Source organism: Mytilus trossulus, chromosome 4, assembly GCF_036588685.1.
Source record: "Mytilus trossulus isolate FHL-02 chromosome 4, PNRI_Mtr1.1.1.hap1, whole genome shotgun sequence".
Lineage (NCBI taxonomy): Eukaryota > Metazoa > Mollusca > Bivalvia > Mytilida > Mytilidae > Mytilus > Mytilus trossulus.
In genome coordinates, this window is record NC_086376.1 from 36093928 (window position 1) to 36118707 (window position 24780).

The 24780-nt window shown below is 31.7% G+C and overlaps 1 protein-coding gene across 4 annotated transcripts in view; it reads right to left on the reverse strand.

The window, feature by feature from the left end:
* Positions 1–1073: 1073 nt before the first annotated feature.
* Positions 1074–24780, reverse strand: part of LOC134715211 (alpha-2-macroglobulin-like) — an 85182-nt gene continuing 61475 nt past the window's right edge. For all 4 annotated transcript variants that reach the window (XM_063577247.1, XM_063577249.1, XM_063577248.1 and 1 more), the window contains exons 30-46: positions 20357–20455; positions 19799–19850; positions 19391–19477; positions 18627–18803; positions 17860–18179; positions 17227–17386; positions 16011–16228; positions 15558–15785; positions 14745–14869; positions 13738–13828; positions 11919–12005; positions 11183–11285; positions 9651–9800; positions 7399–7436; positions 6711–6786; positions 5707–5853; positions 1074–2044 (exon numbers count right to left, since the gene is read on the reverse strand). In XM_063577247.1, the coding sequence (XP_063433317.1) occupies positions 1899–2044; positions 5707–5853; positions 6711–6786; positions 7399–7436; positions 9651–9800; positions 11183–11285; positions 11919–12005; positions 13738–13828; positions 14745–14869; positions 15558–15785; positions 16011–16228; positions 17227–17386; positions 17860–18179; positions 18627–18803; positions 19391–19477; positions 19799–19850; positions 20357–20455 (2304 nt within the window). In that variant the 3' untranslated portion in view covers positions 1074–1898. The remainder of the gene's footprint in view (positions 2045–5706; positions 5854–6710; positions 6787–7398; positions 7437–9650; positions 9801–11182; positions 11286–11918; positions 12006–13737; positions 13829–14744; positions 14870–15557; positions 15786–16010; positions 16229–17226; positions 17387–17859; positions 18180–18626; positions 18804–19390; positions 19478–19798; positions 19851–20356; positions 20456–24780) is intronic.

Genomic DNA, 24780 nt, shown 5'->3' on the forward strand with positions numbered 1-24780 from the left:
CATTTATTATTGCGATTTTGTCAATTTCAACTTAAATGCGATTTTAATTTTTACGAATTTGGAAAAAGTCATGCTTTATTCAGTTAAAATATTACAAAATGTGAGTTTTAATTATTGCGTTTACAACTCTGTCGCATTATTCGCAATAATAAAAACCTCGCAATAATTTCTGAATTTACAGTATATAGATTAGACCGTTGGTTTTCCCGTTTGAATGGTTTTACACTAGCATTTTTAAGGATATACTTAGATGAGGTTTTGGAATAAGTATCAAATGTTCAGACAGTTCAGATGTTCTGGAGTTTTTCCATAAAATACAAGGTAAAATATTTTGCCCCATAACACCTGTTTATCTTTTAACATTAGACTTTATAGCTCATAAAAGATCATTTAAGCAGATTCTTGATTTTCTTTCTTTTGATTTGAGACCAAATTAATACCAATGCAAATATAATATACAAGTCAGAGCTCTTTCAGCTTAAAGAATAAAACTTTACATTGAAAATTTCTTATCTATATTGAAAAGTTCCTGGAACATGACATAGGAGCAGGGCAATGACATAGTTGTCAATCTGTTATGAAATGAAAGTAATACAACAGTATATAAAGTATCATCAATCTATCACAAATTACAAGTAGTTCCATCAAACTGACTTCAGTACAAAAAGTAACAATGGTTTACTCAGAAAAATGGTAAGAAAAGCAACACCTATGTTTCCTTTTCCACGAATTTATTAACTGGAGTGACAAAATGTATGCATATAATGTACAGTAGTTGTCATTTGTTTCTGTTATTTATACATGTTTCTCGTTTCTCATTTTTTTTATATAGATTAGACCGTTGGTTTTCCCGTTTGAATGGTTTTACACTAGTAATTTTGGGACCCTTTATAGCTTGTTGTTTGGTGTGAGCTAAAGCTTCGTGTTGAAGGCCGTACATTAACCTATAATGGTTTTCTTTTTTAAAATTGTTATTTGGATGGAGAGTTGTCTCATTGGCATTCACACCACATCTTCCTATATCTATATGAATAGGTTTACTCTGGAATAGGCAATATACAAATAACACTGAAGAGATTCACTAATTTAATGAAAATATCATTTAGTTGTTCAATTGCTGTTAATGATATACATGAGAATTTGTACAGAAAGCCAACATGACAATCTTTACTTGGGAATACTAATATTTGATCTTAGTAGTCATATTTATCATACATACACATGTAGTACATATTATCAACCCAAAACTAAAATTATTTTCATAAATGAACCCATGTTGTATTATTATAGAAATGTCTGTCCATTTTATTCTGTGGCTCAAGTAGTATTTAGTGTAAAGAATTGCAATAGTACATAACTTTTATTGTTAGATGCATAATAGTTAAAAAAAAATATCTGAAAACTTGAGTATTATTTGTGAACAATGCTAAATTTGACTAGATATTATATGACTAGAAAAATTTAATTACAATATTTTCTCATAACAGTTCTCATAAATCTACAATTTTATCCAATAGAAATAGGTAATTTTACTTTTCCTGGAAATTCCATAATTTAGTCATATAAAATGGAAATAAAAATCATAAAAAATAAATTGGGATTAAAAAAAAGTCCTACATGTACATAATTTTTTTACAACCCTTTGAAAAAGTAAGTTTTTAAAAATGTAGTTATTCAATAATTAAAAAATAGATTTGTAATTGTTTATATTATAAGTATTTATGACAATTAAGAGATAGATGAAAATAAAACAACCCTTTCATTTGCCTCATGAAAAACTTTTTAAAATGGATTTCAAAATGTACAATGATTATAAAAATATATATAAAATACAAAAATATCATTTTCTTCTTAAAAAAATTGTAAAAATAGAATTCTGACTGGCAGAATCTGATTGTTTATCTACATATTTTTTTTCTTACAAGACGCCAAACTGCCTTCTCTAAAGCTTTGCTCACTTTGACGATTTTGCTAGAGCCATTTATCGTTAATGTTCTTGCATCAATATCCAAGGGATCTCGTTCTGAAAATACCAAAACTTTCCCTAAAAAAAAGAGAAAAAAAGAAAGATTATTACCATATCAAGATCATATCGAAAGCAGTGAGGTAAAGTCTCAAATGGCTGGGTTTCAATATTTGTGACTTATTAAGGGCATATCCAAGTTTCAGGGGAGGTAATAACAAACATAAACGTCATCTATTGTTTCCCGTAATTTAACGTTGTTTCAACGACGTCATAACAGAATCATCATTGAAATTGCTATGGCCGTCTGGAAAGGGAGGGTTCTTTCATCAAAGGAAAGAGCACGGCGAGAATCAACAAAAAACTCATACAGAATATTAACAGAAATTAGAACTCAAATCTTTAAAGATAGTTTTGTCCTCTTGGTCTATCATAAAAAAAATGCAATTATCTTGATCATTATAGACCATATTAATTCTTTACCAAACTTTTCCGAGATTTTGTCATTCAAAATAGAAAATGCAAAATTTGGTTTTACTTGAGATAATGGAAAAAAAGGTTTCTTGAGAAAAATAAAATACGGCGTAAACTAATAATCATCAAGCTTAGTGTTGAAGTGCTATTAATGTACTGTAGCTTTTTAAATGAATACGACCTTTAACTCGTAAACAATGTAAAACAAAAGATGACACTGTAATAATTTAAAAAAAAAAATGAAACAGGAAAACATTGTAATTGTGTTCAAGGTGTATGAGGAAACAAATATAATTTAGCCAAAAAAAAAGCGGTGTAGGACTTCATGTAGGTCTTGACTAATTAGACACGCCCTCACAAAATCAGCGGATCCATAATAGGATAGTAAAAAAACCAGCCATCGAAATACCATAATTCAAAATTGGGGAAAGGGGTGGGGGAGTGGGCTGATAACTTAGGTCTTATTCAACTTCATTCAAGTATGGCATACGTTTTACCGCTAGCAAACTCTTTATCATAATAATGTATCAATGATTTACTTCAGATCCACTTTCGCCTCGTCCTAAATATGCGTGATATATTAGCCACTGGAGCATGGGAGCAATCAATTTATCAGTTTCATATACATGGAGTGATGCATAATCATTAGTTCTCAACTGATAATTGTCTCAAACAGTTTTTCAGTTTTGGTATTTTGTTTTCATTTATATTTTATTTTTAAACAAAAATTTTGGACTTTCTTTCTGCATTTTTTTCTTTCATTTGAATAATCAATAATAAAATAGAAGTCAACACCAGAAGTTAAATTGTATTGCCAAACTAGGTGGAGGGCAGTAGAACAGAAAACAATCTCCATTGTGTATATGCAATAACTCATATATTGAAGCGTAAAACAACAACAGTCATGCTCGCTTTTCAGCCCTTTCGTTTATTCTCAATTTATTGTTTTACTGATCTCTTTTGTTAAATAATTTTTTTTTTCATCTACAACTGCAAAATGCGCAGCATATGTGTTAAAATCAGCAATGTGACTTATTTGAAGAATCATGTAACCTTTGTTGTTGTGTAAAGATTTTATTCCAAGTTCGTATATATCCTTTCAACCTTTTATTTAGATGTTTGTTTAAAGTATAGATATAGCGTGAAACTCTCACTGCACTATGCATTGGATATACGACATTTTTATTTAGACTAAATTAGGCTGCAAATTTATAAATCTGAGCAGCTAAAAGGCCGCACCCAATTTTAGCAAAGATATACTGTCAGACTGGAGAAGTCCAGAGATATGAATATTTTCATACCCAAATCAATCCTTTTGTTTTGAAAAAGATTTAAAGGTATACATTAATACGACAGCAACCCAACTTCCCATATAATTCAAAACAATAAGAGTCAACATACAGATTTTTGTTATAGCTAGAAGCCTATAAAGAATAAAAAGCCAGAAACTGCAAAATGAATAAATTTATATACGGAGTCGGTGAGTTTTTAGATAAGAATTTGGTTTCAAAATTTCACGTGCTCTTTGTAAATTTCTTTATAAGCAAAACACTTCATTGTAAAGTTACGGTAAACTAAATAATGATTATGGCTGACGGACGTCAAGTGGCATACTAAATGAATATTCAGTAAAAAAAAATCAAATGGAAATATAATATGAAAATTAACCCTGCTTTGGTACTATAGATCGAGACACAGAAACGGATTTCTAAGGTGTAAAACTTTTGTTTTTAAAAGAGGGATGCCCCAAAGTTGGTCCTCAGGTACAAAAAGCGTCAATTTTGACGTTTTTTTGTTCTTTTTCTCGACCTGTAAGTCCGAGAGACGGTAAAAGATGCATCCATCTGTAGTTTACATGTAGCGTGGACACCAGTGAACACTTTTATCACAACAGTTGTTAGGTCGGAGTGAAACTGATCTGGGTTCATCAGTGTAAAGAAGGTCATTTGCACCCAAATTCACAAAATTTCGGAATTTTTCCAATTTTGAACTTTAACTGGACTTGCAACTGGAAGTAGTCGTTTCCTCAGCGTATTTTGACAATAAACACGACCAGTCGTTATGTGCATTTAGATTAACGGTATTTGTCAAGGTTTCAGTCCTCTGAACTCCGTGATTCAGACCTTGAAGGTAAGCCCACCCCTCCAAAAAACCCAATTTTGTCCGATATCAAATTTTGAAGTTCGTATTTGAGCTCAAAATGAATACTTAAAGTGAGAAACAAGACATAAATAGTTTCAGATTGAGGAAACGTGCATACACTACAAATTAAATGGTATTACGATGACCTCTAAATGTATGGAGCGCCATTGATGCCAAAATAGCGGTAAACTGGGTACGGCCGTAATATTACGGCCCCCGCACGACAAGGGTTAAATTATTTAGCTTCAATTTGAGCCCAATTATATAAGTTTATGTTGATTAAAAAATCATAATTATTTTTTTGAATAAAAAACGTTTTTTACTCCAAAGTTGCAAAAATGTTCAATTTTCAGCAGCATTTTTTGAAAAAACGAAAATGGACAACATATTTTTTTTTTGGCAAAATTTGATTCTCTGTCAATAGAAGAATAAAATATCTTAAAGGGAAAAAATTCTCACTGTCAGAAATAAACTGTTGGATATGCCCTTAAAGTAGAATGAAGAAAACTTAAAGTTAAAAAGGCATATAGAAATTCAAACAAAACCTTGTACAGATTTAGTGTAGAGAATAACATGTTATACCACATCTTCTTTTTACTACTATAGCCAGGTCTAATGTGTTAACATATTTTTCAACTAAGCACCCTTAAGTTAATGAAACATAGAAAATATAGTTAGGGTTATCTCAAAATGTCAGAAAAAAACATCAGATCATAAGTCATGTTTTATACAACATGCAACTTTCCTATCATCTTATAAAATGCTTATGCAAACAGAAAACAAGGTTAAACCCTAATTAGCATCCTTATATCCTTATTCCTCTCATTCTTTGATATTCTATTTTGATTAGACAAATTTGAAGTTCTTTATCAAAATTTACCATGTATCTGACTAATCAAGCTAAGGTTATAAATAAAGGTACGGTTATAAATCCAAAATCAACTCCCATGTCTATTTTAAGCAAATCAATATTGTAGTAATCTTTTTCTGAGGATTTTTCAACCACTTTTTAAGTCTTACAATTTATATGACAAAATATTAGCTAAATGATATTTGGAGATCATATTTGATCAATCCTTTGTCTGGACATTGTGGCCATAGGAATCTGACCGTCTACCAGTACTTACCCTTTTGACCATTCAGTAAGTCACAGGTACAGTCTGAGTTATAAGACTTCTTTACAAACATCTTAACTGCCTCCTTCTTCTTTGTCCTGACATTGGCAAAAACCTTCAATGAATATTTTCCTCTTCGACCTGTTTGTACTTTGTATACTAAAAAAAATAGGTTAAGGATAGTTAGTAATTTAAGTTCAACCCGAGAATACATGTACTTGAAACTTATACAACAAAAGAAGGTTGCACACATGTATTGTAACAAATACCTGTTTGTAAAAATCTAGAGACCAAAGATAGAAAATGTAATCAGTTGCTGATTTTTTTTTTATTATTAGTAAGTTATTAATAGATTTTCATTAAAATGTTATAATTGAAGATGAAAATTTAGTCATTTTAAGTTTGACCGCTACAGGAGTTTCAAGATTTCCGGAATATGAAAAGGGAATCAATCTGGGATTGTGTCATGATGCCCCCTCTTTCATATAACGTTATAAAAGGCTGCATCTCAAGGACACCACCAAAATACATACAAGATCTGTGTATTGTGGTCATGAACATTGTATATGTTTCATAACGTTTGGTCAAGGCAAACTAAATTTAGAGAATGAAAAACAATTTTGAGATGTACGTACATGCAGACAGACGGACGGACAGACCAACCAACAGATGAAAAGCGGTAAAACATAATGCCCCTCCCCTACGGTAGAGGCATAAAGTAGAAAATAAAGTAAACAAATGATTCAACTCAAACTGGTAGAGACAGCTTACATTTATGCTGTTGGTGATTTTTTAAATGAATCAAATATAAAATAAGCAAATCTAAAATTTATTCTAAGCACAAAATCAGTTCATAATAAATAGTCTCATTGAAACTCTAAATTTAACTGAGACAGCATGTTTTACTCAACCCCCCAAAAAGATATCCATAATTAACTTTCATTGTCAATCATGAACCCGATTGAATCTACCAATTTGACCATCACTCCAAAAATATTGGTTCCCAAAATACTTACTTTTCTGTGATCCACAAACCATGGATTTGAAGATTTTAGTTGTTGTGTCTATACTTGTGTAACATATAGGACAGGTCTGTAAAGATAAATTTTTCATTAAGCCATATGTGCGAAATATTTTGCATCAATATACGTTTAATGAATATACATATAACATTATCATGGAATATAAACTTAATATTTACTGTATACTGTAAATTCAGAAATTATTGCGAGGTTTTAATTATTGCGAATAATGCGACTGAGTTTTAAATGCAATAATTAAAACTTGCATTTTGTAATATTTTAACTGAATTAAGCATGACTTTTCTCAAAATCGTAAAAATTAAAATCGCATTCAAGTGTAAAATGACAAAATCGCAATAATAAATGCACTCAATAATTTCTGAATTTACAGTATATAAATATATTCAATAGTCTACCCTAAAAAACAAGGCTTATTTGAAGTGTTATACTGTGGCTTATATCGGGTGGTACATACTGTGGATTCATTATTAATTTTTTTAGGAGACCATTTTTTTGTGATTTATATGGTTAAGTTATAGTTTAGGGTTTTATATACTACACCCAAGTGCAAATTTTTCAATGGCCTTTTATCTAGACTTTTGAAAAATCCCAAAATCCGAAAAATGAATTATTCCTTGGAACATATTTTAATTGTGAATTTTTGTAGGTTGTAGTGACTTACTTGCTGCCGAGGAGCAGGTCTAATTAATCCACTTCCCTCTGCAACATAAAAATAACGTAATTATAAAATATGGAGAAGGGTTTTAAATCCTTCATTAGTCTACACCAATTCATATCATTTTCCTATAATCTGCCAAGAAGCTTATTGGTCATTAATGAAGGAACCAACGACTTTTTATTAATTATTTTTTAAGTACTGGAGAACACTTACAGATGTATTTGGAAACTAACAGAAAACAAGAACATGTGTGCCTAGGAAACTATGTACAGCTTTACTCAAAACCTTTAGCATTTTTTCAAAGTTCAAATCATAAAATAAACAAGCGTAAAAAAAATTATATACAAATGTGAATATGATTCCATGGTGAACTACATTAAACCAAAACTTTAATTTAAGAAAGTACTGGTTTTAGACTACCACACTCCTCAACATTGACATCCTCGTTAAACCTAAATTAGTGATGTAATTTGAAAAGTTCACATCATTAAAGCTAGTATTGGTATTAAGGGCATACGATACAGTTTCAGCGGAGGAAACGATGCTGCTAACGTAAAATGTCAAACTGTGACATATTGTAAAAAGTTGCATTTTTCGACTGCTTTTTATCTTTCAAACTAATTTAACTTTTAAACAAGTTCATGGACCCCTCTTTTTTAAAATGACAGTCAGTTTGATTACGTATGAAGATTATTTGTACCAACATTCATGAAAATGTCAATAATGTAATTTTCTTTTAATTTGATAAATATAAAATATACAGCAAAAAAATATGTTTTTTTTCTACATTAATGACCATTTGATGACTTTTAGTTATTTTTTAACAAAAAATTTCATAAATTTATAGGATACTTATATAAAAGAGAAATTATGAATAATTTAACATACCACTTTGTGTTTATCTTTTAAAACAAAAAAGTTATGCAGTTCTGTCTGAAGGAAAAATACATCCACAAATCCTAATTTTTATCAAATATCTGAAATTTCGACCTCAGTTTACTCAAATAAGTAGCACATGAAGGTATATTTTTTATTACATATTTGATTTAAGATGGACAAAAATAGCCTATTTGCAAATTTTCATCAAAATTTCATTATGGATTCCAAACTGTATCATATGCACTTAACAACATACAGATACATGATGAATATGTGTATTGGAAACAAATTTACCTGAATAAAGCGTGGGAAAATAAACCATCAAAGAATCATTTAAGTACTAAATAAATACAAATGTAAACTTAATTTAAACCCAACATCGGGGAAAATAAAAAAGAACAAGAATGTGTCCCACAGATGCGGTCATGCCACATCAGCACTATCATTTTCTATGTTTAGTGGACCGTGAAAATGGGATAAAATCTCTAATTTGGCATTAGAATATGAAAATTCATATCATAAGGAACATGTGGACTAAGTTTCAAGTTGATTGGACATCAACTTCATCAAAAACTACCTCGACCAAAAACTTCAACCTACCTCAACCAAAACTTTAACCTGGAGTGGGACAGTAGGACGAACGGACTGACGGAGGCACAGACCAGAAAACATATTGCCCATAAATGGGGCATAAAAATGTTAAAATGCATGCAAGAAACAAATTTGATAGAATGTACTAACCTTATGCTGTTTCAATAAAAACTTTTTTTTAAAAAGACATGCAGACTTTTAGTTTAACACATCTAGATGACAATTTTGTTTCTACTAGTAAATCGACAGCCACTTGTCAAGCTATTCAAATTACTGATGAATATTTTTGCATGAAATACATAGGAAATAGTTTTGAGCACAGGAAAGCTACGCAATAAACCAAATTATGCCATTAATAAGAGTGAACTGTATTGCTTTAAATAAATATTAACCTAGTTTTTCTATGAATTGAAATGATTTTACATTTGATACATTTACTCATTTAACAGGTGTTCAGTTTTTTTTTTATAACAGGGCCACACTTAAAAATATTTTGGTTTGCCCAAACCCTACCCAAAGGTTGAGACAGTGGGTAGGTAGGTAGGCATTTTTTTAATTTTTTTTTCAAAAAAAGAAATTGAAGTACCGTAGTCTTCATGCCTATTTGATTAAAAAAAAACTTCTTCAAATCAGGACAATAAAAGAATTTGAGTAGGCAGCTTCTTTCTAGGTAGGTAGCGTTTGGGCAAACAAACCTATTATTTATTATGGCCCAGGGGAAAAGAAAACAATTCTTGTCCATAAACCAAAGGCTAAACCATATAGAGCAACTTCGATCGACCTACCAGGTCTAAAAGGCACCCTGACTTGAACGATTTCATCCACAGGAAGATCGACAAGTACACCATTATAATACTCTTCAGCACTTATGTATGGCAGTTCTTCTTTTGTTCCACATGTTGTTTTTATGTCGTAACTGACTATGAGGTTAAAATCTAAAACAACAATTTGTGCATTTTAGTAGAATCTTTGAAGTCATAAAACAGGTCTTGTTTCATAAATCACATTTAAAAAAAAAAAATATCAGGATATTCATTTTCATTTCTAACCCCAATATATTGCTAAGGTGTGTTTTTTAATTTTTGCCAGAAATTTGATCTTTTGTTATAACAACATGGTATTCAAACAACCTTGTAGTAGAAAAAATCTTGTGAATGAAAAAAAATTGATGTCATGATTATTTCACCACAAGTTGTGATGAAATTAGTTGTAAGATTTTTTTTGTGCATTTTGTAGATCATTATATTTGAATAAAATATCACATGTGTTTTTGTTTTTAATACAGTACAAATACAGCTGATATTTAAAGACACTTAACAGTTATTGTCTTTATACTGTAATTAATTCTGTATATTGTTTGTGTATTGAAAGATACTTGTATCTAAAAATCCCTTGAGGCGTGTGAAGTAAATTTAAAATCACAGAATTTTGAACTGAACTTGACGTTTACTTAATGGGCATGCTGAAATTGATGATTTTGTTAAACATGTGCACATTCAAGTTTTGAAATAGAAGACTGTCTGTTATAGGAAAATCGGTTTAATTCTAATGGCTCTATTAAGAAATGATTGAAAACAACAGAACGTATAAAAGTAATCATAAGTTTGCATAAGGTCAAACAATACGTCATTTGACTGCAATACACATTCTGAAGTCATGCAGGTTTATACAACACTCATCAACAGCAATACACAAATATGTTCCCGCAGTGGGCGGAGCTTTATAACAATATGGGTATAGTATACAGATTCCGCATAGCAATATCTATAGGGCTGTATCTTTATAGTAAGGCACCCAATTGCAGGATTAACATTACTCTGTCCTACTAACACTCTGTCAATCTCAAATCAAAACAATTTGATAGGTAAATAATTAATTGGTCAAAGGGTCATCAAAAATAATATCTCCAGTAACAAATGGTCTCCCCTGTTTCAAAGTAGTCAAACATATTGTCTCCCCTTTTTTTGGGTTGATGTTTACAGATTGACTAACCTGTTTGATAGTAGTCGAACAGACTGTCTCCCCTTTTTTGGATTGATATTTAGAGATTGACTAACCGGTTTCATAGTAGTCAAACACATTGTCTCCCCTTTTTTGGGTTGATGTTTACAGATGGACTAACCTGTTTCATAGTAGTCAAACAAATTGTCTCCCCTTTTTGGGGTTGATGTTTACAGATGGACTATACTGTTTCATAGAAGTCAAACAAATTGTCTCCCCTTTATTTGGATGATGTTTACAGATGGACTAACCTGTTTCATAGAAGTCAAACAAATTTTCTCCCCTATTTTTTGTTGATGTTTAGAGATGGACTAACCTGTTTCATAGTAGTCATACACCTTAACTTGTGCTGGTTTAGGACTTGATAATCTTATATTCTGTTCAACATCTAACAAGAAACATTTTCTTGTGCCATCCAACTAAAAAAGTTATTAACATTGAATCAAATTAATTTAATCAATATAGAGATACAGTTAAAAATGTGACCAAGACACTTTTAATATCAGTTTGCTTTTTAGTACCTTTGAAAGTTAGCAAAAACAAAAAAAACATTCAAAAGTTATGGCAATTTTCTATCTTAGAAAGCAATGAAAACAAACAACATCACCAAATCGTTTGTAAATTTTCATTCAACATTTTTACCCCTTCTTTCTACAGATAATGAACATTGGGAAAATTTAGTTATAATATTTATATATCTTTGTTCTGGTACTCTAGAAACTAAGCTTTTCACCTATTCTCATCTTTAAGGGAGTTACTTTTCAGTTTTAAAATAATTAACTTTTCAAAGCACTTGTGTATTTTGAACGGTGTTTTAAAAGGAATCAAAAGAGCAAACAAAATTATATAGGTCAATGTACTTTTTTGGGAGATATAATTAAGCTATTGAAATTTTGGTGGGAAATAGAAAGAAAAATTGGGATCAATGGGCAAATTGTTTTTTAAAAGGCAATGAAATGGATAAAACCGAGGATTCTGAAAAACTGACAAACATCCAATGACAAGAGATTGCAATGCTTGTTTTAAATATGGTTCCTGTCCAAAAGTATTACCTGATCAAAGTATATGTGAACATAACTTCCGTCTAGTTCATATTTTTCTACTCCTATGTAAGTTGGATCACTCTTCTCCACAATCAGCTGTACAGCAAAAAAATACAAAGAACACTTTATTAATGGTGTCAGCATTTCATAAGATGATAGATAATGTATGATTGAAAATATATGACTAAGTCTTGTATTTTTGGCATGAATAGATATTTCTGTATCACACAACATAGAATATCAATATCTCTGTTTTAGTGAAGTAAAATTTTTATGTATAGATTAAAGGCCAAGGCCGTAACTAGGCATCTTATTTTAGTGAGGCAAACTAATTGGGCCGAGCGAAGCGAGGCGAAAATTTTTTTTTAGGGTATGAAACGAATGGTGCAAAATCCTGCATTCTAGGCATTTTTAGAGAAGTTAATAATGTTTTGAATTTGGACACTTTTTATATAAATTTTCATATTTTAAGACTTTTAATAACACCGAATTTTTAACAACTTTATTTAAATTTATATCTGTAAGATAATCATCCAAATATCACTGATTTGAGTCTGCTGCCAGAACATAGAACAAACATCGATTCAGTAGAGTTTTTCAAATTTTCAGTTTTCCGGTTCAGTAAAATCATTTCAGAATCATAATTTGGTCTGCTGATATCATTATCGCGATGAACAGGGAGCATGGCAAGACCGCACAATCTCTCGCCACTCATGCATGCTCTTTTCCAAGTTTTCAATTGTTTCAGGGCAGTCTGTGTTTCTAAAGGTAGCACATCATCATCAACACAATGATCAAATGTCTACTCCTTCAGCAATTCGGTAGTAACAGTTTTGTTCTCAAATAGGAATTAAGCTTTCCTGTAAGCACCATCATACAGTCGCAGTTACAAAATATTAAACTCGCTTTTATGCTGACAAAGAGTAGACAAACTAGGGATAGAATGAGATAAGATACATGTATATGATTTTATCTATAGAGTACGTATATATGATATGGGTACAGGGCAATTGGAATGGAGTTTTTGACGTTTGTACATGTGTTTCCGTAATTTCAAATTATTTCTGGAAAAAGTTGGTGGTAGTTTAGTTCCAGAATCTATAAATTTAGGGGTTAGGCCGGGTTTGGGGTGTCCGACTCCGAAACCCCGAATATAAAGAAACGAATTTCCGTAGTCCTGAATAAGTAAAGACAAAATCCAGTGTTAAAGGTTCTACCATTCCTCAATAATAACAAATTGGAATATGGGATATTCTTTTAATTTTTAGGGTTATAGAGACATGGATAAAAACTAATCCATACATTCATGTTTCATATTATTTATATTTCATTTATCTGTAAAGAGAAAGATTAAAGTTCGTGAAATGAATACACAGGACTGCCCCTTTTCGAAGACCAGTACTTGATTTGTCAGTCTACTTATCGTTTTTGGATTGTTCTAATGATGTTATATGCAATACTCAGATTTACTAGAATTATTCCTTCTTTACCATCAGTGTCGCTTTTCCTTTTTCTGCAAGAGCCTGTTTGTAACTAAAGATTCATGATGATTATCATTACTGGGTTAATGTAATCGAGAAACATCACCTGTTGATATGCTCAGTTATATCCAGGAAGAATAGTTTAAAAGGAATGATGAAAAGTTATAGAAATTAAGGTTGAGACAGAACAACAAGTGACTATTAGATTTATATATATGTATAAAAAAAATAATCGGTCTCGAAATTTTAGTGAGGCAACTGCCTCACTTGCCTCAAGGGTAGTTACGGCCTTGAAGGCAATTTTAATATAAACAACATTATGGCTATATCATTACCACAGAACCTACCTTTTTAAGAGAATCTTTAACTGGGACCCAACCAGTAACCATTTTCACGTCAACTATAGCCATATTACTGACACCACCAGGGCCTGTGAATCTATAAATACAATGAAACAAGGTTACAAACACCAACCAGTAACCATTTTCACGTCAACTATAGCCATATTACTGACACCACCAGGGCCTGTGAATCTATAAATACAATGAAACAAGGTTACAAACACCAACCAGTTACCATTTTTACGTCAACTATAGCCATATTACTGACACCACCAGGACCTGTAAATCTATAAATACAAAGAAATAAGGTTACAAACACCAACCACAACCAGTTACCATTTTTACATCAACTATAGCCATATTACTGACACCACCAGGACCTGTAAATCTATAAATACAAAGAAATAAGGTTACAAACACCAACCAGTTACCATTTTTACATCAACTATAGCCATATTACTGACACCACCAGGGCCTGTAAATCTATAAATACAATGAAACAAGGTTACAAACACCAACCAGTTACCATTTTTACATCAACTATAGCCATATTACTGACACCACCAGGGCCTGTAAATCTATAAATACAAAGAAATAAGGTTACAAACACCAACCAGTTACCATTTTTACATCAACTATAGCCATATTACTGACACCACCAGGACCTGTAAATCTATAAATACAATAAAACAAGGTTACAAACATCATCCTATTACATAAAAATACAGGCTGGGTGCATGTTTTATATAGTAGAACTATGTAACTGAGTGACTCATCTCCCTGTGTCTGGAAATAGTACAAAAACAATAAAATATGAAAATACAGAAGAAAAAATATGTGTACCAAACCACATTGGCCTGTTATAATGTACTCCACAGCTTTTAATACAAAAATCAAAATTGCCAGACTGGTAGCAAGAGACATGCAAGAAAATAATCTATTTCACTATGTTTTAATACATTTTTTAAATGTTTTTTAAGTGCATGGTATTCTTTAAGGTTCCATCAACTTACTTGACACAGATACTAAGTGTTCTCCTACCACATTGGTTAGTGTGGTCCTTAGCTCTGAACGCACTGACCTTCATGTCAAAGGTTGGACTTTTAGAACTCTCATATACATTGTACTTCACGTTAGCCTAAAATAGAGGTCAGTAAAATAAAATATTCAAATCATTTGTATTTAATTCTTTTTAAAAATAAAAGTAACATTTAAAGTAGACAATAAACACAAAAGTAACACACCAGTATGTATGTCAGTTGCTGGACAGCTGTTAAAAGCTAATGAACTGAAATCAGGTATTTTTAATGCTGCAGCTTTGAAATGATTATAAAATATGTAAAGCAACTGTCACCTATAAAACAGAGGGACTATGAAAAACCAAATTAAATCAGAGAAGACATGCATACATACAGTTTTCTTAAAAAACAGGGTTTTGATCCTTGTTTGGGTCTTAGAAGCAGATACATTTGTTATTTTCTTTGCTCATGTTTGAAACCCTGTTACATTATGCATCTGAAGGACAGTTGAATGTTTGTGTAGAGTAAATTTTGTGGCAAAAATTTCTACTGCCAATTGCCAACATAGGCAACACTTCTCAATTTAAAAATGTTTGTGTAGAGTAAATTTTGTGGCAAAAATTTCTACTGCCAATTGCCAACATAGGCAACACTTCTCAATTTAAAAAAAACAATCTTTTTCATCACAGATGTCAAAATCAGAATTTCAACATGAATTATTTCCATTCATATGTTACATCATCCAATAAAGAGCAGTACAAAAGTAGTAACATGACCTATCACTTGCACTTTGACCTTTTGACCTACCTGAACCATAGCACATCCAACTCCTGATACTTTTGCCTCTAGAGTACTGGGTAGAAGTTTGATTCGTTCTGATTGTAGGACCAGTGTGTTGTCATCTTCAATATTAAAGGTTGTAGTCCTGTCTGGATGGTTCTTGTTTTGCTCCGTCATTTCTATAGAAACATTTACACCACCTTGGTACACTAATGTGGCATATCTAGCCAACGCCTGTAATGCTACAATAGTATCCTGCAAAGTAAAAATTGGAAACATTTTAATATTTTATCAATACATTTCAAAAATAGAAAAATATCTTGGCCTGATAAAAATATGCCCTTGTAAAATTGAAAATGGCCATTAGTTGAACTTACTGATCAAGAACATGTCAATTAACCAACCTATGTTGAGGGAAACCCCTTTGTTAAATAAAAGTATAACCATGTGTTTAACTTAGTCAGTCACTTAATTATGTACCTGTGTTGAAGAAAATCCCCCTCTTGGGTTCCTCTGTTTTGTTAACCACATGACCATGGGTCTAGCATTCGTAGCAGCATCCTGTTGTTCACCAGTCACATGGGCCAGTAAGGCATAGGCTGTCATTTCCACCTCAGCAGACACAGCTGTATAGTACCATTTCTTTTTCTTTTTAGAATCTTCCTTCTTATCTGTACGGCTCCAGTATTTCATACCATCTACAATATTGTCAAACATTAGAAATTCAGCATTTTCCGTCATTGTTCGCAGACCAGATTTTGACAAAAGTTGCCGCGGTCTATACAAGCAAACTAAATTTTTTCCTCGATATTTTCGTATGAAGAGGGGTACGACTATACACAAATGTGGATGATACACGGCCGAATACAGTAGTTTATCATCTTAAGGAAGGTTCACAATTAACTATTTTTTTATTTTAGCTATAATTAGGTCTGCCACTATTTTATGTTTTTTTTTTAAATCAGTATAATCATGTTGCTTTTTAAATAATGATAGCACTATTTGAATGCAGCATTTTCTGAAATTGAAATAAATAATATCACATTTTTTAATTCAATGATTGCAATTATAAATGAACCCAAAAGTCAGAAATTACCAATATCAAAAAGATGAATAATATATGACATACACAATATAAATCCATAAATATAAGCTTTGACCAGGGAAAAAAAAATGACTCTTTAAATTTGGGTAATATATAATTTGTGTAAATGTCTGTTAAAGATGATGGCTATATGGTCATGAGAAAGCAACTACTTGACAAAGATAAAAATTAAAACATCCAGAGAATTCAACAATAAAAAGTCTTTGAAAAGCCTAATTTAAAAGCTAGAATTGATCAGTTGTATTGTTTTCTGCATTAGCAACATAATAATAGCTTGCATACAGACAGGCACTCACACCACATCTTCCTATATCTATATACAGCAATCTTATATGTGTGGACGAACAGAACTAATAAAACTCCTATGCATCTTTGTTGAGAGCAAAATTTAAAAGCTAGAATTGATCGATCAGTTGTATCGTTTTCTGCATGAGCAGAATAATAATTGCTTGTATACAGACATACAGCAATCTCATATGTGTGGACGGACAGAACTAATAAAACTCCTAGCATCTTTATATTTATACAATAGACAATTTTCTTATTTGACAGTCACAGGTTTATAAAGATTAAAGATCTAGTTATATTTACCTTTCTCTGTTGCTCTCTCATCCAACATTTTAATGACCTCTTGTCTCCTAAGATGTCTCAAGTCATACAATGTATAAGCATAGGCCATTATGGCCATTGTATAGGTGTCTGGGATATCCTGTACATCTAAACATCTTACTGCCTTCATGACTGAGGGATCCTGAAAAATACATGTTTCAACAGACAGCTTAATCAACCTGTGTACAAATAAACAGCTATTCAAAACTAAGATCAATGACACCAAACAGTACAATAATCTAAGAGCTTGTGAGCATTTGAGAGGAAAAAAATGGCTTTTACTTGAAATCTAATGCAAAAAATTCAGATTTTTTTCTAAAATTAGAGTTATCTTTCTTTGTCTATTTGCAAAAAACTTGATCAAAGATAACACAATGAGTGTTGACTGTAAGAGAAATAGGTTCAACAACTTGTGAGATTTATATATTACCTGACACAAACTCTCCTTATTCAATGTATAAAGTGATAAAAAAAACCTCATAAGCCAACAAAAATTGATCACAAGTCAACGATTAGCACAAAGTCTGTTTCTTTGAAGGATCCATAAATCTTTATGGTAATACACTATCAGGATACACAATTATCATTAGAAAAGAGTGTAGTAGTTTTACTCACTGATGAAGGGATTCCAGCTTCCAGCATAGCTATAAGTACAAAAGCAGTCAAAGATGCTTCATTACTCCTGTCAGAAAATCCTCCCTTCAAGTAATAACTATGGGTGAAACCAATCTTCGGGAAACAGCCATTTTCTAACTGCTGACGTCTAAACCATGTGATACTCTTGTTTAAATCATCGGCATCTATACTGATGTATGGTCGTGACTGTCCCAGACATTTTACAACAAAGGAAGTCAACCATATACTGCCTGTTCCTGTACCACCAAAAGCACTGTAAGAGCCATCAGCATGACGATATTTCAACTGTCTTTGATATCCTGTGTAAAAATGATAAATCTATATCATTAATGGTAGTCATAAAACATTCAAATTTTCAAATTCAATATCTTTTATACATCTAGAAAAATCTTACTAAAAAATCAAAATTGCACTCTCAGACTAAGAAATTGAAAAAGAAATTCTGCTTCTGTCCAAATTTTTAAAATAGAATTTTAATCGTAATTTCTCAATCTTTCTGGTGATAAATCAAATTAAGTACTGGACAGTTATTAGCAAACCCTCCCAAAACACAAGTCACAATGGTAGGTTTTAATAGTATCTTCTTTTTTTTCATGAAACTACTAAAAGGAATATTTTTTTAAGTTCTCTTTTGGCTTTTACCATATCAGAAAATTAACTTATTTTTCTATTTCCAAGTAAATGTATCCCTCTTCTAACTTCAGAAATAATTTAATATGTCGGTCTTCTAGAAAGATATATATTACCTATTCTCATGTATCCTTTGGCCTCGTCCTCTATTTTTGGTAAAAGCTGGTTGGTATTACCCAGGTATTGCAAAGCAAAGATGTTAGGTGAGAAAGATGCCATGTTTTGCTCTCCACATCCATACGGCATTTGTAGCAGATCCTTAAGGTTGGATAAAGCTGGTCCCATGATATCACCTGTAACATATATGAATATTTATAAGGGCTTTTCCAGAATTAATTGTAATGGGCACTTTTATTAAAATTTGATTGGTGGTGGTAATATTGCTTAAACATTTAAAGGGAATGTCAAATTAGAAATTTAGTCATAATGGGGTCAAATAACAAGTGACTTTCACCCCCCCACCCCCCACCCCCAATTTTTTTTTTCAACAATTCAATATTTTTTCTATATTCCAAATTACTTCTGAAGTCTAATTGGCAATACTAGACCAAATGTATGTGCAAGGAATGATAATCTTATGTTACAAGTTTCCATAAAAGCTAAAAAATATTTTACCATTCCAAAATCTAGTAAATTACATAATTGCCCAAATTGGAAATATATACATTCCTAGCCTGTATTATCTGAATGTTAAACCCTCCAAAAAAAAGGAGAAAGAAAGATGTTAAGACCTTTTTATAATTAAGGGGGAACAGAACACTTAAAGGAGTTTTATTTTTAAAATCACACTATAAGCAGTGTTAACAAAATCAAACTTCTCAATGACCATAATTAGTGTGTGTCAAGTGTTGAAGTTTAACACAGAATAAGATTGTATTACCAATGATGTTAATGTATCCTCTAGCTGAATCATCGACAAGGTCAGTAGATGGTAGTGGTAGTAACATGGACTCTATAACTTCAGCTCCTAAAAAAATAACATAAGAAAATAAATCATCAACAAGTGTTTAAACTTGATTTTCCTTGTGATGATAGGCTTTAAGAATTACAATTGACATTATAGCCACATTCAAGTTACACAGTCAGCCCCCCCCCCCCCCCCCCCCCCCCCCCCCCCTATTTTTTGGGTAATAAATATTTATACAATTGGCATCTATTTTATTTTTTCTTCAGTTTTATATGATGAACCAGTCTTTCCTCCTTTAACAACTACTCTTTTTTGACTTGAGAAGATAAAACAATGACATATCTATTCTTTATCTCTACCTGAAAAGGATTTCTTTCTTACCTTCTGGACAGATATATGATGTAGCAGTGTACTCTTTTTCGATTCCTTCAGCCTATAAGTAAATATAAAACTTCTTTAAACTGCGAGGTCAGAATGGGATCCATTATCTTTGAAAGAAAATTTCAAGTGTTATGATTGGGGACTTACAAAATTAAATAAACCATTAATATCAATTTTCGGGCAGCAATATAATAACTTGTAATTGACTTCAACTTTAGAATCATTCCAATTCTCATTCAGATCAGGTTCGAGATAAAGTTTTCTGTGTCATGGGTTTTCCCACAAAGAAACATATTTCTTTTTCAAGGTGAGTCAAATCTCTTTCATTAAAATAATCCCCCTGTCTACCTTCCAAATACCCAAAATGAGTTTTTTTTGGCTGCATTTTTAAGTTAAAAAAAGAAAGATATATATGTTCACACCACATGTCAGCCAAAACATAATTTAGATGGATTAATTGATATCTTACATACATTGATTTTCACAATTACTACCAACCAGAACAACCACAAATGTGGTTAAAGGGAGACAACTCTATTTTACTTGTAATACACATACTTCTATCAATAGTTCTCTTTGTACAGCATCATTAGCTCCAGTTCCATCTACACTGACTGTCTTGTTTCCACATGTACCATCATCTGGGATAGACTCAGCCTAAATATAGATAATACATAATATCATCATCTGGGATAGACTCAGCCTAAATATATAATACAAAGACTCAGTCTAAATATATAATACAAAGACTCAGTCTAAATATATAATACAAAGACTCAGCCTAAATATATAATACAAAGACTCAGCCTAAATATATAATACATAATACCATCATCTGGGATAGACTCAGCCTAAATATATAATACAAAGACTCAGCCTAAATATATAATACATAATACCATCATCTGGGATAGACTCAGCCTAAATATATATATACAAAGACTCAGCCTAAATACATAATACATAATACCATCATTTGGTATAGATTCAGCCTAAATACATAATACACAGACTCAGCCTAAATACATAATACATAATACCATCATCTGGTATAGATTCAGCCTAAATACATAATACACACTAAGACTAAATACATAATACATAATACCATCATCTGGGATAGACTCAGCCTAAATATATAATACATAATACCATCATCTGAGATAGACTCAGCCTAAATATATAATACAAAGACTCAGCCTAAATACATAATACATAATACCATCATCTGGGATAGACTCAGCCTAAATATATAATACAAAGACTCAGCCTAAATACATAATACATAATACCATCATCTGGGATAGACTTGGCCTAAATATATAATACATAAATATAATACATAATACCATCATCTGGGATAGACTCTGCCTAAATATATAATACATAATACCATCATCTGGGATAGATTCAGCCTAAATATATAATACATAATACCATCATCTGGGATAGACTCAGCCTAAATATATAATACATAATACCATCATCTGGGATAGACTCAGCCTAAATATATAATACAAAGACTCAGCCTAAATACATAATACATAATACCATCATCTGGGATAGATTCAGCCTAAATACATAATGCATAAAACCATCATCTGGGATATCTGGGATATACAAAGACTCAGCCTAAATATATAATACAAAGTGTTGGTGGGTCAATTATTATCATCTGGGATAGATTCAGCCTAAATACATAATACAAAGTGTTGGTAGGTCAATTATTATCATCTGGGATAGACTCAGCCTAAATACATAATACAGACTCAGCCTAAATATATAAATCAAAGTATTGGTAGGTCCAATTTTATCATCTGGGATAGACCCAACTTAAATATGGAATATATAATATAGTCAAAAGAAAGGTCCACTATTCTTATCATTGATAGAATATATATAAAAATATTAATTTTCGCGAACCATTTAGGTCACGGAAATTCCAAAATATGGCATCAGTAAGGAGAGTTGTGCAAATAATGTGAATACACAGAACCCCCATCCAAATTATCTTTAGCTAAAAGTATTCATCATTTTCTATTTTAAATGTACCAGCAACATTCCATTTTTCTATAATTTCGATTGAAATATTCCAAAATCTGAGTTAAAATCGATCGAATGCCCCAAATAAACATTGTCTGATTGGTTGAAGTACTGTGGCGTCAATGATTAGCCTAATAAGCCTCGATGTAAAGAATAAGCCTCGATGTAAAGCACACGCTTCACATGAATAAGGAGAGTTTTACAAAAAATGTGAATACACAGATACTCCATCCTATTTATATTTTGCTGGAAATGTTGCAGTGTTCATCATTTCTGTTTTGATTCTGCTCACAACATTCCATTTTTTCTATAATTCCGATTTAAATATGTGGAACCCGCAATAAAAATAGATGGCCTCAATCATCTATAGCAACGCAAAAAATTCCGTTACCCCCCTGAGTTCTACGCTGTTACATTAGCCTGGGATCCGGCCCAATCTAGCTGCGCTTCGCAAGGTCAAGATTAGCCAGGATCCCAGTCTAAATTATGTTACATAAACCAATCAAATCACACATACAGAACTTTGGGCTCAAATGTAATTCTTGGTGAAGTATACGGGTAACTTCGTTTACGAAAATTTATACACTTTATCATTAACATATTACCTGGCCTTTGCATATGCACGTTTTTTTATTCTGAACTGTAGTCGAATTCAATTCTATACATTTTTTTTTTACATGAAGCAATAGGAGTAAGAATATTTATTTAGCGCCAATTTACCAGCATCACAACAAAATTATTTACCGGTATTTTTGTGAAATTTCAGTTCTATAGGTTATCAATTAGAGAAATGTTGGTATGTATTACTTATTTATGTTAAGGTACTACTGATGTGATACTCTAGACCTTTTTGACGGTCCGTTTTATCCCATTTATCTCAATACTATCTCCGATGACAGGAAATTTTGTCAACTCGACCTATTCGTGTCGAAAGTGAAAATCCAATCTATTTGATGAAATAATTTCTTCTTCAACGGTTCATGCATTATTTTTGTATTATTTGATAACCAATCACATTCACGTTGCATGTTTGCATGAAAATGGTTATGTACATGTATTAGTGAATTGTAAGGGCGATGCAGCATGCGAGGTCAGTGCGCGATCACGTGTCATATTATTTGTAAACAAACATGCTCCCCGTGTAACACGTCACGTGTCTGAATTATCCTTTCAATGTGTTATGAATCTTTCAATCACTATTTTATGATATTTTTCTTTTTGTTTTTAGGTTTGCATATCAGTAGTCCCAAGTGAATTAGAAATAGTTCCGAGTTGTGTGTGTTTTTTTTTAATATTCTATAGAATTAGAACTTTCAAAGGTAAGTCTACATAAGTTATATTTACATGTAACTAAAGTCCAAAAAGATGACTTCACTTTCCCTCTATATTTAAAACCCGCTTACCAATTTAAACAGCATTTGCTCCCCTTGAAAGCTAATTTGCCCCTTCCCCGTCATTTCCCTTTAAATTTGCTCAAAAGTCATACTTATAGTCCATTTACATTAACGGCTGATTTGTGATTTTACCATCTTAACTGAAATTTTCATATTGAACACATTTGACCATTCAGTATGTTCCCATGTTTTTTTGTCTTATATGAAGGAGGTTTTAGGTCATGTTTTCCTAAACACCTTATTGTTATTTGTCTGTCTGGATTGTTAAAACCACAAAATCAGATAGGGATGAATATGCAAGTTTTCAACAATCCCAGAAATTACACTTTATTTAATTATCGCTATTAAGTCCAATCTGGGAAAAACAGTCATACACTGTATGTACAACTTTCTGTTTGGGTCATGTGACTGAAAATAAATTTTTTTTTTACTAGAGAGCTGACGGAGGAAAAACTTTAGAAAGCGATCATCAAGAAACGTTTATAGAGTATGATCCACTATTTTTCGAAATTGAAAATTGAAGTAAAAAATATTTTATTTAAAGTATTTACAATAAGTTAAAACGGGTCTCATTAAAAAGTATTGTGCATGGTGAATTGTTTCAACGGCCCCCAGATAGCTTCAACTGGATGAAAAAGTTGTGTAATTTTAGAATTTATCCAGTATGGAATAAATAGCGATTAGGTGTATTGACATCCACGAAAAAATATAGGAAGTAAGATACATGTAACTCCCCTTTAGGTTTTGATAAATATTGGATATGACATTAAGAAGTTATAAAACTTTATTCTTTGAATATGTTTCTAGCGTAACATGCACGTTTAGTACTGCTTTTAATACGTCCGTCAAAGACGGGACGTATTATGGTATACAAATGTCAGGTGTCCGTCTGTCTGTCCAGCGTAAACATGTGGCACCATAACTTGAGAACGACTTATCCAAATTTCATGAAACTTAATATAGTTGTTTCTTATGATGGTCACATGATCTGTATACTTTTTGGTGAAAATAAGATTAAAACTTTTTGAGTTACGGCACATTGTAACTTAAACAGGGGGGTGTTTTTTTCACATGTCACACCGTATCTCAAAAACAATTCTTGATAATGGCTTAAAACTTAAAACACTTCTTAGTTACATTAATCTTAATATCTGTATACTTTTTGGTGATGATTCAAAATTTCATATTTGAGTTATTGAGTATTTATGATGTTTTTTCCAAGTCCGGATCCATAATTAGTTTCAAAAACGGGAAGTGTGCCGTTTGGCCACAGACCACAATTAATTTCTCTATCATTTCTTTAGAACATTTTGTATCATTAAAAAAATTGCACCATGCACTTTTGTCAAATTTTTTGTGTGTCTTATGTATAGCACTAGTCAAAAAATATATCCAATATTCAGAAAGATTGAATCAATCACTTTTACAAATTTAGCCAATATACATGTACATCCATACCCCTATGGACAAGTCAAGAGATGTTCCGAAAACTGTAAATATGACCTTTTTGCACTTGGCCTAATCACTCATTCCATATCAAAATGA